Raw genomic sequence first — 18,670 nt, 5'->3', positions numbered from 1 at the left:
CTAATAATAAAGGATTGATTTTCTTTCTGTAAGTTGCTGGAAGAAACATTAGCTCATTCAGAACAACTTCGTAAGCAGGTGGGACCACTTAAGATTAAAGACCCTAACTATAATGAAGGTTTAGGTTCGACTGGAGCCTGTCAGCAACATTCTTATCACCCTAAACATCCTTCCTCTCAAATCTCTTCCCCACTCTATATAAAAGTTAAAATTACTCAAAATTTATTAAAAATCAAAAAACTAAATCTCAACTCTACAAAAACTATTCATATATATGGACGAGGGATTCAGAGAATTCATCTTTTAATCCATTTGTTGCCGCTCATCCAGATCTGGGTCACAGAGGCAAGAAGTTTAAGCAGAGAAGCCCAGACTTGCCTCTCCTGGGTCACCTCCTCCAGCTAAGTACGAGAGATGTAATCACTCCAGCGATTTCTGGGTCTTCCCCAGGACCTCTTCCCAGTAGGACATGGCTGAAACAAACAGGAGGCATTCCTAGTCAGATTCCCGAACCAGCGGAGAGCGGAGCTCCTCACCTCGTTTCTAAGGGAGAGCCCAGACCCCATTTAGAGGAAGCTTGTATCCGCTTGTTTGTATCTGTGATCTCACTCTTTTGGTCATTTCCCAGAGTTCATGACCATAGGTGAAGGTAGGGAAGTAAATTGGCCGGTAAATCGCCAGCTTCCCTTTCATGTTCAGCTCTTTATCACAAAAGATTGTTAGAGCGTGCGCAACACTGCCAACGGTGGACCAGTTCATTCCTCAGTCTCACGCTCAACTCATGAGCAAGTGTGGGAATCCTGACCCAGAGTGGACACTCCACTTTTTCCAGCTGAGAATCACGACCACAGACTCAGAGCTCCAGTGTGAGCTGGAGGTCATGACTCGATTAAGCCAAAAAGTAGAGATGAGGTGCTGAGACCACCAAACCTGATGCCCTTCACCCCACGGCTGCACCTCAAAAGTCTGTCGATAAAAGTTCTGAACAGTATCTGCGACCGACTCAAAGAAAATAAAACATAAACATAGTTTTTTCCATGTTTTTACTTTATTAATACTCTTTGCACAGATTTGTTCACCGTTTACGTTTTTTCCCTGCAAATAACATACAGCTGTCCATTGTTGAAGTTCTTATACACTTAAACATGATTATTCAGTCCAAACAAGCTCCTTTTGTTACCTGTTAGACTGCAGATTGACTTGTTGAGTGGTTTGAGTGGTTGTTTGTTTTTTTTTCTTCCTAAATTATTTTACTTTTAATACGGTCGCATAGGTGGTACTTATGTGTCAGAGAAAGAAAAGCGAATTGGAGCGATCTTCAACCATTTTCTTTCATCGTCGATGGAAAGTGCTGCTGTTAATGTTGTTACTAACTTTAAAAAAATGCATTTTCAGCAGGCTGTTTTTATTACGCTGCCCTGTATTTGTATGTCAGGAATTGACTGTCATTATGCGTTACAAGGTTGTATTTATTAGGACTGAAATGTTATGTGTTTGCACTGTTGGAAAAAGTATTTTCCTGGAAAATCAAATAAAAAAATTAATAATAAAACACATCTTTTTTGATGTGGGGTTGGATTTGACCTATGAGCTATGATTTTTTTTTTTAGTTTTTGCCCCCATCACTGCCCTAACACATAAAGACTAGATACATAGGTTGTTATCCTTGAGTCTTGCTGAGATTACAGTCTCTCTTTCAAGAGGGACTTGGACATAAGACCATAACAAAAAAAAGAAAAGCACCTGAACCGATAGTCAGTGCAGACAAGTGACCACAAACATGCAAATCATGTGCAGTAACAGATCATTACAAGAGCATTAACCAGACATTAAAAGTAGTAAAACCAACCCAAAGACACAGACTTATACTCCTCGAATGTAACCAGTTCTGACAATTTCAGCTCTTTCTGTAGATTATTCCAAGAAATTGGGTCAACGTATTTAAAAGCAGGGTTGTTTTTTTTTATTGTAAAGCACAATGACGGGCAGTATCCAAACTCTTTAAGTACTGGTCAGGTGATTGATAAATTCTTAATAAAAAAAATAAAGGTAAAAATAGAAGACTGCAGTGATCAAGCCCTTGAATGGTTTGGCCCTCTTTGCCATTTGAGAAAAACATGATTTACCTGCATTTAACACCAACTCAAGTAGAGTTAAATGAGATGGAACAACATCCATAGATCCAGATAATTCCTTCAGGGAAATTCAAGTGTAGCTCTCAAACAATAACGGTTAAATAAGGAGAGTTCGCTTTAAAGAAGTGAGGTGGAGATGGGGAGGAGGTGGGTTCCATGAATGAGAGTTTGAAAGGGAGAATGACCGAGAGCACAGATTTAAACCACGCAGAGTGGTGGCTGGTTGGCTCTGAGAAGGTGAGCAAGAAGGTGATTGGACAAGAGTAATGATGTCAGTGTCTTCCTTATGGAAACGATAAGGAGGCAACAAAACAAAAACTGAATAAAATAAATGGTAAACAATAAAAATCAGTTAGTTGTCTTGGAAGATAGAGTCACGGCCAAGTTGTGAGTCTCTTGCACTGAGCAGGAACTTCCAGTAATAATAATTCTAATAATAATAATGATAATAATAATAATAATAGATTTTATTTGTTGGCACCTAAAAAAGCTACATATGGACATGTGTAGAACATTTCTCAAAACCTGCTTAATTTTAATCATTAATGAGGCATTTCTTTCTGTGTGTAGTGCGTAGTTTCCTTCATTATTAGACACACAAAACAGATGCTGCACCTTCCCAGACTGTGGCTGGTAAGCCTTGTTAAGTCTGTGTCGGTGCAGACTCGCTGTTTGATGGTTAAGTAACACTTCCACAGCACTACTTGGTTTTAAAGAGCACTTAATTTGGTGGATCCTCCACTCAAAAGCACAGAGTGAGTGTGTGGAGAGAGGCTCCAGGGGCCGGATTGGAATTGGGCCACAGGGAGGTTTAATGTTCCACAGGTGAACTTAATCAGACAGTAACAATGGGAAGAAAACAATAGAGCCACACCAGGCAGCACCCTTAAAAAATAAAGCGTAAACCGTGGGTCCCTCCCATGTGACATTTTTAGTCTCTGACAGGTGAAAGATGTGCGGTTGGCTGCTGGTGCATCCGACAGTTGCCTTTCTTAAACTGCACATAGCATTCTGCAGCTGAGGAGTTGTTTTGGTGATTGCAGACTTCTTTCTCAGTGAGTCATAAAGCTGGAGATGGGTTGAGTGTGACAAACTGAACGAGAGAGGGAGAGCATGATTACCTTAACGAAAGAAGGATGGGCTGACACAAGAGGACGTGGATTTTCCAGAATCCCAGGAGACGTGAGAATGTAGGGCAATCTAGCCCTGTGACATGCAGCATTTGTACACAGGGAGGAAAATCAGCGCTGCACGAGAGGCAGGGACAGGCAGGGACCTGGCCATGATGTTCTCTAGCACATATGGTCGTATTTATGCCAGACTGGAGAATATCGAAAACAGTCGGATTTCCATTTGTTCCTAATCACAAACAAAAATGCACCGACTGCAAAAAAAAATAAAATAAAAAATGGCTGCTATTGAAACAAACAGTGTTCAGGACCTTTGATCAGAAAGGACTGTGCAGAGGTGGATGGCAAACAAGTGAAAAGGCAGGGGAGCGACATTTCTCCCTACTTCAAAATCAAATCTTTGGAGGGCTTCCACATTAAAACCAGATTTTATTACCAATAAAATATTAGTTATAGCTCATATTCCTAAATAAAGGTTGGTAGGTTGCAGAATTAACAGGAGAATTACACGTTGTCTTGCTTCTTGTATTCTCTTGAAAGCTGTGTAATTACCAGAAAATAATACATAAATTCATAGCCATGGTTGAAACACCAAAAGGGAGGAAAAAAGAGGAAACAAAGAAGAAAAAAGAAAAAAAAGGGGAATTTTTTTTTAGTTTAATTCAGCTCTAAGATGCTGTGTTAAAGAGGAACTATCGCCACACACATACAGCAAGTTTGAACATGGAAAGTCGCTGTGGCAGTGAAACGAGTGAGACATTAACACAATGCAGCTGAGCTCACATCGCAGAACAGTTATAATTTAGAACAGGGTTCCACCGCAGGGGGTAGAAACCTTTCCCATTCATGGTTAATAACCACCTAAAACTTCTCCAGCTGCCTTAGACACATTAGCCCATTGCAAACAAACAAGGCTGAAACCCTGATATCATCTCCTCGGTCAAAACAAGTCGTTATACGACAGCAAAAACTGAACCATAGACAGACGGATGTTATTTGCACGTAGAATGGAGGTCAGCTCAGACCGTTCTTTACAAAGCGTGAAATATAGATCACATTTTTCTTTAAATAAACATTTTTAGGTTTGTTTTTTTTTTTTTTATCATTTCACGCATTTAAATTCTATTTTATTTTTATTAGATTGCTTGGACTCTTGCAATCATCCCCTCTGTGCCTGTGATGTCTGAATCATTTTGGAAAAGCTGGTAGAAAATTATTTGTGAGCAAACTTTCTCTTACTAGAAGGTGTAACAGTGACGTCTATGCGCCCCTCCCTGAGAGTGGTTCCTTCCCACTGTCACCAAGTGGTTGCTCATAGGGGTCGTCTGTATTATTGTAGGGTCTTTATCTTGCAATATAAAGTGTCTTGAGGCGTCTGTTGTTGTGATAAAAATTGAAATGAATAGTATCCTCTGTGTTTTGAACACTGTCCTCATCATGCACACCGTGTCTTCAGCTAAAAGCTCTGTGGGAATCTTTTTGCTGCAAAAATATAATTTTTATGCCTGTCATACTGTTGCATTTTGCATTTTCTTCACACATATTCATACTAAAAAATGAAAACAAGTGGTGTATTTTGGTGAAAGGTTGCTAATAACAAAGTGTCTAAACATTTAACATGTAAACATACAGTTTAAATTGTTTTGTGTTGACACAACACAAGTTAGGTGCGGTCTTTATGCTTTAATGAGTCACATGTCAGGGTTAAATGATTTAGTTAACAAAAAAATACATTCCTTTGAAAATGTCAGGCACAAGGACTGAAAACCTTTGAAAGACCTTCATGAAGCCTGGAGAACTATTGATCAAGACCACTTTCATATAATATGGGAAAGTCTGACTCCCTGGAAGTGAAATAAAAGGAAGGGCGGGGTGGTTCAAGAGTTGTGCACAGAACTGCAAGTGATTTAAAAAATTAAATAAATGGATACCATTTATCTATAAATAGATAAATAGTTGAAACAGTCAAAAACCTGATAAACAGTACATAAAGTTACATGAATTACTCTGTAAATATAATGTACTGTTCTCCCTCTAAACTGCAGCAATAAAAATCCAAACTTTGACTTTTCAGCTGATTCAAAGGTGGTAGCATCGGTTTAATATGAAATCAGATGAATACATTTGAAGCATGATGGGTGTTGGAGCTTATCAGACAGGCCTGTGGGAGTATATCTAACAAAAATAGTTGGGAGTTACATGTTTGGGTAACATTCTGCACCAAGACACTTCCTCCTACCAGGATAAACCTCAGTGTAGCATCTGGTCACACTTTGCCCAATATTTGTTTTTTTCCCAGTTTTTTGTAGATCCTGGTACTTTCAGGATGTGTCCGTTTCCAAACAGATTTATCTCAAAGTGACTGTTAATAATTAGATGCAGAAGACTTTGATAAACTGTTACAATGCAACATAGGACACATGAATGCTGTAGTGAAATATATGATATCAGCTGGTGGCTTAAGCCTTCCACAGTGCTGGCTGTACTCATAGAAATGTCAGACCAGGAGAAGTGCATCAGTATGACACACATCAAACTGGCTCTTAATGCATTCCAGCCTACAAAGCAGCAAGCACTCAAAATCATTGCTTACGCACACGCTCACATGGTCTGCACTCTACTTTATTCATAACTGATGGCTGCCTGTTAACCTACATTAGACGCGGAGAAACAAAACAATTCCCTGGCTGGCCGGAAAATTCATGCTGCAAACTAAAGTGTCTGAATTAAAAAGGATTATCAGAGACTGTCCAACTGCCACTGCCATCAGTTTGTTTCCCATCAGTCCTGGGTTCATGCTTGCGCAGCTGTCGCATGTTTGGCTCGATCTGCCTGCATGAAGCAGGCTAATGCACCAACTTTACAGGCAGAAAATTTAAGACCCATGCACTTTATGTACAGCTAAAGATCATTAATTACCCTCCTGTATACAAGCAAACGGATACAGCATGCTTCCTCTGTGCCTTGAGAGCTCAGTAGTATATTGAACAACAGCCAAACTGCAGGTGAAACACTTTTAAGTGTTTGAGCTGCTGCTAATGACGTTTTACCAGAGCTAATAAGAAATGCTGCTTTATGCTGCAGAGGCAAGTCGTTCCTTTGGCTCCCAGCTGTGGGTTAAATACTCATTTTATTAGTGAGGAAAGAATCCCAAACACGGATCAAAGCGGCACGCTGTGTACAGACAGGAAAGAGCAATGAGCGCTGACAAGTGTGGCTTCTTCTCTCCACCACCGCCTGTAGATTCTCAAATATGATCAAACCTGAACAATTAATGGAATTAGAGTGTAATGAGATTATTTTTATTAATAAATACTACCCTGGAGAATAACCCCAGATCAGATTTTAGTTTCTGAGGAAAAGACTGCGTGGTGAACTGGAAAGGAAAGGTGGTGTTTTACAATTTGGTGCAGTCTGCTCAGCCGGCCTGAGGTGGGAGTGCTGAAGGTCAGAAGAGCTGCAACTATAGTGCTTTGTGCAGCTTTGAAATGATTCTTTCTGCTCAGCCCTGAAGTGTTGTTGAACATTGCAAGGCTGGCCCAAGTCCATTATCAGTTCGACACATTCAGAAATTGGATTTTCTCTCAGAGATTGAAAGATGCAGAAAGCATGACATGGCCTGTGTCGTGTGATGAGATTGACTGGTTGGTTATTTAAGAGTGAATTTGTGTTTCACCATAAAGAATTTCTGCACTGACGGGGAAAAATGATTCTCCACCGCTCCTCTAAGAAAAATACTGAGTTCTCTCCAAGCTTTTAATAAAAAAGCATACTGATATACGCTAAACCCTTTACTTTGTCATTTGCTTCATGGTCTAAGACTCCGTTTCTACAAAAGCCGCATGTGGTACATTATTGTTGAAGCTCGGTGAAAGCATTGTATTAGCTTACACGAAGGTAGAGTACCCACTGTCTTGTAGAACCCAGCGGACCCCTGGGATTGTTTCACTCATGAAATCAGAAATCTGATATTGTTACCTAATTCCTATATCATGCTCTACCATCTATTTTAAGTGCCTCGGTGTGTGGGTGGAATGCAGGGCAAAAGGGCAGGAAGTCACAGTGTGAAGTAGGAAATCTCATTATCGATGCAGTTTGCTGCTCAATGCTGCAGAGCTCCCAGTGTCCAGTTGCTCAATTCACACTATTAACAGGAGGTGAAAATCCAGGAGTTGAAACTGAACCTCAGGCATGTCTCTGCTCTTGTGCTGTTCCCTTGCCTCTGTGAGTGTTTTTTAAAAGCATTTAGTTTTAAAATGATTCCTTAAAAGAAATTATAGATTTTATTTCACTGAATCCATAAGACAATTATTTCTATCTTGAGATACGGTCCTGAACACATAATAGAGCGGGACTCGGTGAAAGCAACGACACAGAAAAAGTCAGATACGTTATGAAAGGAGCAGCTGGGGTTAGGACGGCTTGCAAAGTGGCTTGCAGAGCCTTTAAAAAAAAGAAAGAAAAGAGATATTTGTGTGTTGAATAGATAAAAAGGCCCCAGCTGACCTGCCACGTTTGTACTTAACTTGTCTTTGGCCTGTTTGAGTTAATGCTGTGCTTGACTGAAGAAACAAAACATCAGCTTTCATTTAAATTCCAGTAAAATTTAAATGCTTTCCCGTGTAAAGATGCCAGTATGGGGCTGTGCCTATTACTAAAATGCAACCTAGCTCCTTTCTGAAAGTTGCAAAGTGCTGTATATTCAGTTGTATAGTATTCGTTAGATTTGTGCTTGAGAATTTTCTAAAGATTCATGTAACTTCAGTGTATACTGGCTTGTTGTTAAGTTATTTACAGTTTTGATTAAGAAAAAGAAGCTGGTTGATGAGCACCAGAACAGCAGTGACCCCCTGTTTCCATCCGAGGGGTCTGTGTGAGACGGTGAAGGATTACAAATACCTAAGTATTTGGAAAAAGTAGAAGCCCTCTGCAAGAAGGGTTGAAGTCATTCCTTTCTCAGATGACTGAGGTCTTTTAATATCTGCTGGGCGATTTTCTGGATGTTTTATTAGTCTGTGGAGATCCTCTATGCTGTGGAGTGCTGGGCCAGCAGTCAGAGCAGCACACACCAGCAGACTCATACCGATCCTCAGTGCCAGTAATGTTGTGGGTGTGGAGCTTGACTGTGATGGCAGAGTCAGAAAGGAGCATGCTGTCCAAATTACAGACAGTATTAGACAATCCTTCACACCCTTTCCATAAAGTGCTGACCAATTACTGGAGGATGTTCAGCAAAAACTCCACCACAGAGTGGCAGTCACAGAAAACTGGCAATCACCTCCATAAGTTAACTGAGCATTTCCCCTGAGCATACACATGAAAGGAGTCATGCTGGCAACATCAATCACAGTTATGTATAAGTTCACTGGCAGAAGAGCAGCTGATACAAAGGAGGATAAAACTATACGAAGAGATTAACACGTAATACAGACTGAAAGCAACACAGCTGCTGCAGACAAAGAAGAAGAGCTGGGGTGAGAGGAAGAGCTCTGTGCAGTAGTTTGACATTAAGAGTGCTGAATGAATGAGTGAGCAATTTAAGCACTTTGGTCAGTGAGACTGGAGAAGAGCGGCTGTATTAAAGGTTAGCCTATTTGAAGCCAGCAAAAATGCCAACTGCCTAAGTTAACAGACTTCTCAAGATCACAGCCTTATCTTTAAATGACAGGAGAATCTGATGGACTATAAATTGAGGATTTCATTAAATTAATGTCTAAAAGACAGTTTTAGTTTTTATTCTTTTGATTGCAACCCTGAGAGCAATAAAAGAATAAATATAAAATAGATTACACTTTAATTCTGTGTGCAAATTTGATATAAGACCTGCAAATCAGTACTCTGTTTCAGGACGATATATTAATGCTTAGAGGGGTGGGCGGTAGTATCCATCCGCCGTATCCACACACAGAGGTCAGAAAGATCCTCCTGGATATTTAATAATTTTACATTATAACATTTAAAGTTCACAGATGCGTATCAGACAGCACCTTCTTCATGGACAAGACTTACAAACAAACTATACAAACAGAGCAGTTATAGAGTACTGAGATAGATACTGCACATATCTTGAATAAGACATTGTCATGGCAACAATAGATGCAGACTGAGCAATGTAGCTAAAACGATGGTATTACACTAAATGGTTTTAACATTTTTCCATCTGAAAATGTGATTTTTTTCTGTCCACTCTACAGTATCAGGGTCTTTATCCTGTTATTTGCTCCTTTTTTTTTTTTTTTACAGAGTAGGTTCAATGATCCAAATGATTTGAGAGCATAATAGACACGTTTCAAGACATTTCTTGTAGTGTGTGTGGTATCAATATGATTCTGTCCTGTTTCACCAGTGAATGGTGTTTATTTTCAGTGACACCAAAACAAATTCCTGTCGGAGTGTTGCTGTTGGCAGAAGAAGCAAATGTGATCGTGCTATCACAGCACCACACTGGGCCCGATGGTGATTCCCTCTGCCAGAGCATCTGTGCCGAGCTTGGCCACTGGATCGGGATTTGGCAGGCCACGCTCGAGGCAGCAGGCCGTGTGTTTCTTAAGGCCGGAGTCTCCCCTGGGGTGACAGAGAGGGGAAAGAACAGGGAACAGGTTTCTTTGCTGCAGCGCCAGCAGCACGGCTGTGTGTGAGCATGAGTGTCGATGTGTGCACGCATTTGCAGGAGGTGGCGAAGTGGTGGGAGCGCCTTCGAGTTCAATGCAGAGTGAAAAAGGCAGAAGCTGCTGAGTGAAACGCCAGCACTGTGCATTGTTGTCATATATTGTTCTTCGGAACAGTGAAGCTGTTCAGGCTGAGTGGGATACTCCTCACAGCCTCACCAACTTTTACAGCCTTCAAGCAAACTAATGGAAGCTTCCCTGGAGTTACGTTGTTGGTAAAACCACTGTATTAATATTAAGCATCAATTAACATTATTAAGTCCGGTGCAAGTGTCAATTTTCTTTATGTCTTCACAACATATGACATTCAGAAATTATAAAAATGACGTCCATCGTTTTTCCTTGTTAGCATCAATGACCAGTAACTTTTCACTTGGAAGCTTCCCTCTGTAAAGGCAATTATCAGATCATGATTTACAATATGTTACAGTACTTCACTGTTAAAGGCTTCCTAAGAGTCTGTGCTGTGCACAGAAACAGAGCTATTAACCTTTTTAGTCCTGGCTTCATACTCAACTGAATGAAATTATGCACTTAACATTCAAGGCTGAGCTGACGACAGTTTCTCCTGCCCATACGTCACAGTGTTATAGCACAGAGCGGTAATGGGATTGCATAATGTAAAAATGGCCCAATTAACACTAAAGTGGACAAAGTGAATGGTAACGTCTGCATTTAGATTTACTGCTTGACATCTTAAGTGCAGCATTTTTGTTGGCTTTGTAGTAATAGGTTTGCAGTTTCAGGCCTAAGAAGATGACCGCTCCAGGCTTTGCTCCAGTCTTTCTTTTCTGTCTTTTTGTTTAGTTTTGTTTTCCGATGGGGGAAAAACATGGATGAGCAGAACATCACACATATGTAGGTGGTACCACAGATGTCTCGTACCAGGCTACATGGAGTTTGCTCAGGCAGAGACGGGAATTATGCAAAAATAAATACATTTTCTTAGTAACAACCAGTGTTGGGTAAGTTACTTTAAATTAGTAACTTAGTTACATTACTAGTTACTTCTCTAAAAAAGTAACTCAGTTACTTCAAGTTACTCGTTACTTTCAAAGTAACTAGTTACTAGGGAAAGTAACTTTGGTTTTACTCAGAATTCTCTTGTTAATGTGTTGCTTCTGTAACTGGATACCCAGCAAGATTGCCAGTCTTCTAGCTTGCTTACTTGCCACAAGTGCACTGTGCCACCTACCAATAGAAAGGAAAAAATAATGTGCACATTTCCACGAGAGAAATCCCACGCCTGGACCGTCGTTGACCGCCACATGATTCTAGCCTGCTTTTTACATCCAACACAAAAACTGCAGTCGTGGTGCTTTTGATTGTACTCAGAACTTGGAAATTCTGCCTTCTGAATAGGAAGATGTAGGTAACACCAGACTGCAGATGAGCTGCATACAGAGCTGGACTGGGACAAAACAATCGTCCCGGGCATTTTGACTAGAGACCGGCCCACCATTATAGGAAAAATCATAAAGCCTTTGAATGAAAATAAAAACTATTGTGACAGTGATTTACACTGTTCTGATGGTATATATGTATCAATCTATCAATTGTTTGTTGTAAGACTCAGATAATTATTTTTTTAAAAGCGAGACATTTTAAATGAGAATAATAAAGAAAAGTATTTCCTTGTGCCCCCCTTTCCCTGTTAATGCCCTACCTGCCCCCCTGGCAACACTTTGCTAGACCCGCCCCTGCACAGTTACCAGCTGTCAGCTACATAGAAAAGGATCCTGGTGTTATTTGTCTCTCAGAAACAGTTCATAACTTCCCTTCAACTCATTCATGTCACCTAAAAGGTAAACCTGTTTCTCCATCACCTGTTCAGCTCTGATGATTCAGTAAGGACATCTCCTGGTCTCATCTGCATGTTTCCCTCTCACCAGATAACCAAACCGATATCATGACCAGCAGCTTTACAGCTGTGGCTCCAGCAAACCTCAGCTGATACTAGAAATTAATATTAAATAAATTCTAACAACAGTTGATCAAGCTTAAACGTGCTGCTGTTGTTTAGCGCGACATCCGCTGGTTTCCTCTTTCTGGCGCAAAGTGGGCGATAAATAAACAAGAGAGAAAAGCCGATCAGCTGATCATTGATCAGTTTCGTGATTGAAGTAGAAACAGGAGAGGAGAGAATGAGAGAAGAAGAGGCAGCTGTGCAGCTTCAGCTTTGTGTCTTTTTCATTGTAGCTGAAGTCCGGGACAAACTGTGTTCCTTTTCACCTCAATACGAAACGCGTAATATTTTCTCTGAATACCAGACGATTCTGTTTTTTAGGGGACGGTTGGAAACTCTAATAATTAACCGTATGAACAAAACAAAGTTCAACATCAGTAACATAGCACCCACCCGGCTGTATACAGTAGAAACTCCGTCATGCTAGCTAGCACGCAGTACGAAAATGTCAGCATACCGAAAATAAACTCCACCTAAACTTGGTTTATATCTGACCCAGATAGACTGCAGGTCATAACTTCTTACCTGAAGTTCAGTTCACCTGACACGCGGACCGGCGGCCGCTTCGGGTCTCTCCTCTTGCCTCCCTTTTCCTTCATCCACCTGCTGGCCTCCACCACTTGCTAATGTTATTGAATCTGTGGAAGCTCCGCGATATCCACCACACGAAGTAACGAGTAACGAGCCTATCTAAATCCCAGTAACGAGTAACGCGTTCCTGGTTTTGGCATAATAACTAGTTACCGTGCTCGTTACCACAATAATAACGTAGTTACTGTAACGCGTTACTTAATAACGCGTTAGTCCCAACACTGGTAACAACACAATGTTGTCATATAGTATCTAACGTATAGTGCAAAAGTCTTGAACCACCCCTCATTTTTATTATTTCTTTGATTGAATCTCTGAAAACTGCCAAAGATAACAGCTTGACAGACAGAAAATATTATTATTTCAAAAGCATGGTGATTCCAAAAGAAGTATTAGTCAAAAGCTTGGCATATGTTTGCAGAGTGTGCAGTGTGTCTTTAATTGTTTTTGTTAATGAAACTGGACAAGTGGAGGAAAAAAGAAGTGGCAGACAAACAAAAAACTATCTGCAGCAGGTGAACGGTATCTAAAAGTCATGTCCTTAAGAAACCGAAAATAAAAACTCTACCACAGGACTCGAGAGATACATCTGGTCTTCACTTCAGCTGATCCCTCTACTGAAGCCTCATCAGATATGGTTTCAGTGAAAGGGATGCTGTCAAGAAGCCATTATTATAGAAGGGAAAGAGGGGGGGAAACGGGGGATTTATTCCAAATTATAACAGAACTGGACTGAAAGTCAGTGTTGTGATGAATCTAAATCTTTGGTTCAAATCGTAATCGGTATGCACTGAGGAGGTCAGGAGGGAGGTACAACACAGAGTGGCTCCAGTGAAAGCTGGAAGCTGGATTGGCTTCTAGAAGTTTGCCTAAGAGAGTTCACGCTGTGTTGAAGAATAAGGGAGGTCAAACCAAATATCCACTTTGGAGCACATTAGAATTTTACAAACTGTTTTTGCCTTATATACTGTATTTCCACACGTGTTAGCACATTTCAATACATATTGCACCTATTTCCCGTTTTCATCCCAAAATATAAAGAAATGGGGGTTGTCCAAGTATTTGCATAGTACTGTATATAGATGGGTTTATTTGGTACACTTTTTCAGATTTGATTCAATCCAATGCAACAGCTGTGCAGTAGATTCTACATTTGCAAAGCTTATACATTTTCACTCCACTGCTTAGCGAAAGGGCCAAAAATGTGACCACTGTTATTCAGCGAAGAAACTCAAACAAACGTCAGAGGGTTGTTTGACCAGTCGTGTGATATCAGTGGTTGACTTTAGTTCCTTTAAGTAGATTTGACCCCAATGCTGCAAAATAGGACAAAAAAGCCAAATGTGCAGTCTGTGCAGCAGGTATCATTCGGCTGTCAGTGCCTACGCAAATCAACATCTAGCCACCTATAGCATATCTTAGACAGATGCTGTTGTGGGCTTGGGCCCAATGGGAACAGGGTAGAATACAAAACAGGAGTACAAGAATGCTGCATATTGTCTGTGTGTGAGGCAGCTCGCACACAATGCGAGCCTTCATTTGGCTTGCTTCCATTGTGCCTGGGATTTCTTGGGTCCTGTCTCAGCTGAAGAACAGAAAGGTCTTCATTCAGCCTGCTAGGGCTTCTTCAGACCTGCCATTGTCGTGGCATCTCGTCTCTCTGTCGCAGTGTTTTCCTTTCTCTCGAGAATGATTGATACCTCTCCGCTGCAGATCCACGACTTTATAATTGTCGCTCAGCAGACTGTGCGGTTTGGAAGCTTCTGGCTTACGCTGGTGCCGCCTCACCTCTTCGTTTCCTGTTCTCAAAATAGGAAAGTCAGAGAGGAGTGAGATTACTTGCAAGGTCAATCAGGCAGTGTTGCTAAATGACACTGAATATGGTTGATGGTTTAATAATGCAGACTCTTTGGTCTTTTACTCACACATTTCTCTCTCCCGTGCCTCCCATGGCTGTTTTAACCAACGAAACTTGGTGAATAGCTACTTTTACTCCTGAATGCACCCGAATAATTTAGCAGTGATGTCATTCGAAGTAGCAGCACTGTGAACACATTGTTTAATTTTGCCGTAAAAAGGAGAGCCAGATGATAAATGGTTGACTTCCAGACTGAGCCTGCTCTGAATGATTTAGTCAAAGCAGCCAAAGAGTGCCTCAAAAGAATGGCTCCTTTAGGGGGAAAAAAACACACACACAAAACTTTTCTTCTTCTTACGTTTTGTGAGGAAGTGCCTGAAAAAAGTCGTGACAGGCTTGTTAAAGCAACCTCCCCTCCTCAACACACACCACCCTAACAATGCTACCCCGCCACTGTTCTCCTTCACTGTTGCTCTTCTGCTCTACTGGTTGATGACGACTAAGAGGATTTAGCTCGGCCTGCTGCAAAACCCTTGGTTCCCTTCAAGTTAGACTAAGAAGTGTAGGAAAATGTTCGTGTGAACTTCACTTTCAGTTAGGTGGGATTTTTTTGTGATTACGCTGAACGGAGATCACTTTTAGGTGCTCACAGGCCGCTTCTGGTCACATGTTTGATTGCAACCTCATGTCGAAATTAATTAAAGCTGAAGTTCCTAAATGTGAATATTTGGTAGACACTTGGATCAAATAGAAGAGTAAGGGGCTCATTATACCCGCTATCCGGCCTACATCAAAATGATATCACATCAGCTGTTATAAGCCGCCGTGTCTGCCAGTCGTGCACCTCTCGATTTCAGACAAATCGTACACATCAGCGCTACCTCCCTCTGCATAATCTGTGAATCCCCAAGCTTCTGTACTGATATGTCATTAAATCTGTGGTAAAAATCAACATGATCATACATTTATGTCCTATGTACACTGTATATAATGGCAGCTATCCCCCCACTCTAGAAAGCGACAGCTCTAAGAAGACTTATTAATATTTGCAGGAGTGCCTATTTTGCAGGAGATGTCCATTAAAGTCACAGTTAAAGAGTTTTAAAAGAAAAATGTCAACAGAAGTTTAAATGAAAGTCTTTCTGGCAACATGGCCTAAAGGCAGATTTTTTTTCTTCTTCTTTCTAAATGTGTCAATGCTACAACCCACAAACAGTTATACCGAGTCTCAGGAGGTAGAGTGGGTCGGTGGCTTGATCACACTGGCGGCATCTTTGGGCAAAATACAGAGAATGGGAAATTATTGAAATGTGTGCAAACAAACATGGAAAAACAGTGTGACATTATTTTTCTGTGTTCATAAATCTATTAGTTTTGGCACGATCCCCAACACCACTGGGTCCAATGTAGCCCCAAACAATGACAGAGTCTCAACCAGACATTCACGGTCTCTCCTGACCTCCTCCACACACATATTAATGACAATTAATAGGTCAGGAGAGACGTTCAAATTTGGATTCATCACTCCAAAAGACCTGTTTCCGTCATTTGGAGTCCACTTCTTGTGTAATTTGGCATACCTCAGCCATAACAATAGCTACTTGAAAGCCACTGTTCCACTGAGACCATTTCTGATGGGACTTTATTGAACACTAGATGGATCAACTGAAGGGCCGGATGAATCTTGGATGTCTTGTGTTAGGTCTTTACTGGATTTTTTCCTATTCCTTTAAAGACATGAATTTTAGATACTGTTCATTTGCTGCAGATAGTTTTTTTTAGGCCCGAACACACTACACACCATGATGTGATAAATAAGTCTTCAGCTGATAGCTCTTTGGGAATCATCTTAGTGCAGAAATCTTATTTTTATGCCTGTCAAACTGTGTTATGTGTTGCATTTTTTTAATAGTTAGGTGCAGTTTTTATGCTTGAATGAGTCACAGGTTATACGACTGATCTGAAAATAAGATAAAAATCAGCCAGTGTTCAAAGAAAAACTTTGATAGACCATCAGAAAGCCTGAGGAACTCTAAATTACAAGAAAATCCGACTCCATGGAAGGAAATGTAAAGAAATAAAGGGCGGCTCGAGACCTTTGCACAGTACTGTATGTGTTCTGTGCAATTGTTGGCCGTCATCTCTTTTCCTGAGCGTGTTTAGTAAACTCACCACCTGGGTTGTTGTGAATGACTCATGTGTTTGTGCTTATTAAAAACACCCCAGCAGTACGAAACTAAACATGTTTTCCTGCCTTCATCTCTTTTTGTGTGTCTGTGTTTAGATTGTGCAGTCTGACCCTGAAGAAGCTGGTCGTCATGAGGGAACTTGATAAAGAGCTGATTTCTGTGGTCATAGCAGTAAAAATCCAGGTACGCTCTATATACAGTTATAAACACGACACAACAGAATGTGGTTTGTGTGTCCTGTTTGAGGTAGTCATGTTGATTGATCTCATTTTGGTCATTTAAATAAATGTTTTAAATGGTAGTACGCATCATTTTATGTCCTTCATATCCACAGTGTATAAAGTGTTGCAAAGTAAGTAGCAGCTTTCAGAGAGAGTGAATACTTTCAGCATACAGTCCTCATTAAATGGAACACCAAAAAGTTATTATTTTTTTAATTATTTAAATATTCATGTGTGTTTTTGCAGGGCTCCAAACGGATTTTAAGGTCCCATGAGATTGTGCTGCCACCCAGTGGGTCTGTGGAGACTGATCTGGCTCTCACCTTCTCGCTGCAGGTAAAGGAGAAAAAAATCGTCACCTTAAAAAAAAAACAACAACAACAACAAGAAAACCCAAACATATGTTCCCAAATAAACCATATGGGAACAGGTCTTAACTCTGCATTTGTTGTTCTTCTTCGAGGTAACATCTGACATTGTTAACTATGCGTGGGATGAGGTTTATTGCCATAGTTGCCATGGTAACACAGTTCCAATATAGATCATTTTGAGTTTCGTAAGAAATGAAGAAATGTATTTTCCGCAGTGCTGAAACCATGTATTAGTCTTTGAGCGTGCACGGATATAAAGCCTGGCAACAACAAAATCAGCATCAAGTCGCACACGCACGCGTTCACTACAAGCTGGAGGCTGAGGCAAACTTTAATGGCGTGTCTCTGGACTATTTTCAGTCAGCTCGGTTTCAAAAACAAACCCACAGGGTGATGAAGAGGCAGATTAGGCGACTTTTAATTGAGGATGTTTGAATTGCTCGTTATGCAATAATTAACATTTGTCATTTTAAGAGAACAGTTCATCAGTTTACGCTTATGTGCAGCTGACTCGAAGGAAAACTACGGCACCTCTCTAATGAAGGAACTGTCCCGCAGTGCTCCAGTTTGCCTCGCTGATGGTTTTGAACACCAGTTCTGGCTTTTTCTATGAATTTGTTTTTGTTTTTTGTCTTTTTATGGACTTTGCTAAGAATAAGTGAAATATAGAATATCAACAGACCTTTGTTCAAATCTATACTCAAAGCTATGGGTCCAAATATGAATGAGTAACTTACACTTTTTCCTCTTTGTTTTCCTGTTTCTCTCACACTCAGTACCCACACTTCTTAAAGCGGGAAGGAAACAAGCTGCAGATCATGCTCCAGCGGCGGAAAAGATACAAGAACCGAACCATTTTAGGCTACAAGACTCTCGCGATTGGATCTATCGATATGTCAGAGGTACAGTCTTGCCCTGCATACATGCTCATGTTGTTCGCCTTGAGTTTTAACAGTGGGCTCAGGAGCTCTGCTGCACTTTGTGTTGTGTTCTGAAGTTTCTCTTTAATAGCAGAAAAGTGCCGGTCATTTTTCTACCATCGTGCCAAAACAATTAAAACTGAAAAGTAATAATTGAAAGCCTTAAATTATCCTTAACATGTCCCTTTGTGTGGATATAGTTGCTTTTTTTTCCATTTCAACACAGATTATGATTTTTATTAAATAAATACACGTTTTATTGTTGTTCAAATTAGAGGTTTATAAGTTCTGATAAAAGTATCTTCTGAATTAGGGCTCATAACCCAAGGAGATGTCGGGCAGCTTTTTGTGCTCATCCAAAAACCAAGTGACTGATTATGAGCCCTTGGCACAGACTTGTAAAAGATCCTGTCCTATATAGACTCTCAAACTTAAAGAAACACACAGCGACCTCAAATCTCAAACCACAAGTCAAGCTGTTGGTGTTGTTGTTGTAATGTAATGTATCATATCTTTGTCATGCCTTGTACCTCGTTATGATAGTGAACAGCTGCTTCAGAGACTCTGTACTGAATGTTGTCCAGCAGGCCTGGTTTTTTCATCTTTTCAAAATCCCAAAAA

General features: G+C 40.5%; 1 protein-coding gene across 3 annotated transcripts in view; it reads left to right on the top strand.

Annotated features, from left to right (window-relative positions):
• pacs2 (phosphofurin acidic cluster sorting protein 2) overlaps nt 1-18,670 on the top strand; it is a 64,201-nt gene that overhangs the window by 24,529 nt on the left and 21,002 nt on the right. For all 3 annotated transcript variants that reach the window (XM_025901240.1, XM_003445413.5, XM_005477475.4), the window contains exons 2-4: nt 16,633-16,720; nt 17,005-17,094; nt 17,906-18,031. In XM_025901240.1, the coding sequence (XP_025757025.1) occupies nt 16,633-16,720; nt 17,005-17,094; nt 17,906-18,031 (304 nt within the window). The remainder of the gene's footprint in view (nt 1-16,632; nt 16,721-17,004; nt 17,095-17,905; nt 18,032-18,670) is intronic.

Source organism: Oreochromis niloticus, linkage group LG19, assembly GCF_001858045.2.
Source record: "Oreochromis niloticus isolate F11D_XX linkage group LG19, O_niloticus_UMD_NMBU, whole genome shotgun sequence".
In the NCBI taxonomy this organism is placed as follows: domain Eukaryota; kingdom Metazoa; phylum Chordata; class Actinopteri; order Cichliformes; family Cichlidae; genus Oreochromis; species Oreochromis niloticus.
This window is presented reverse-complemented; position numbering and strand designations above follow the sequence as displayed.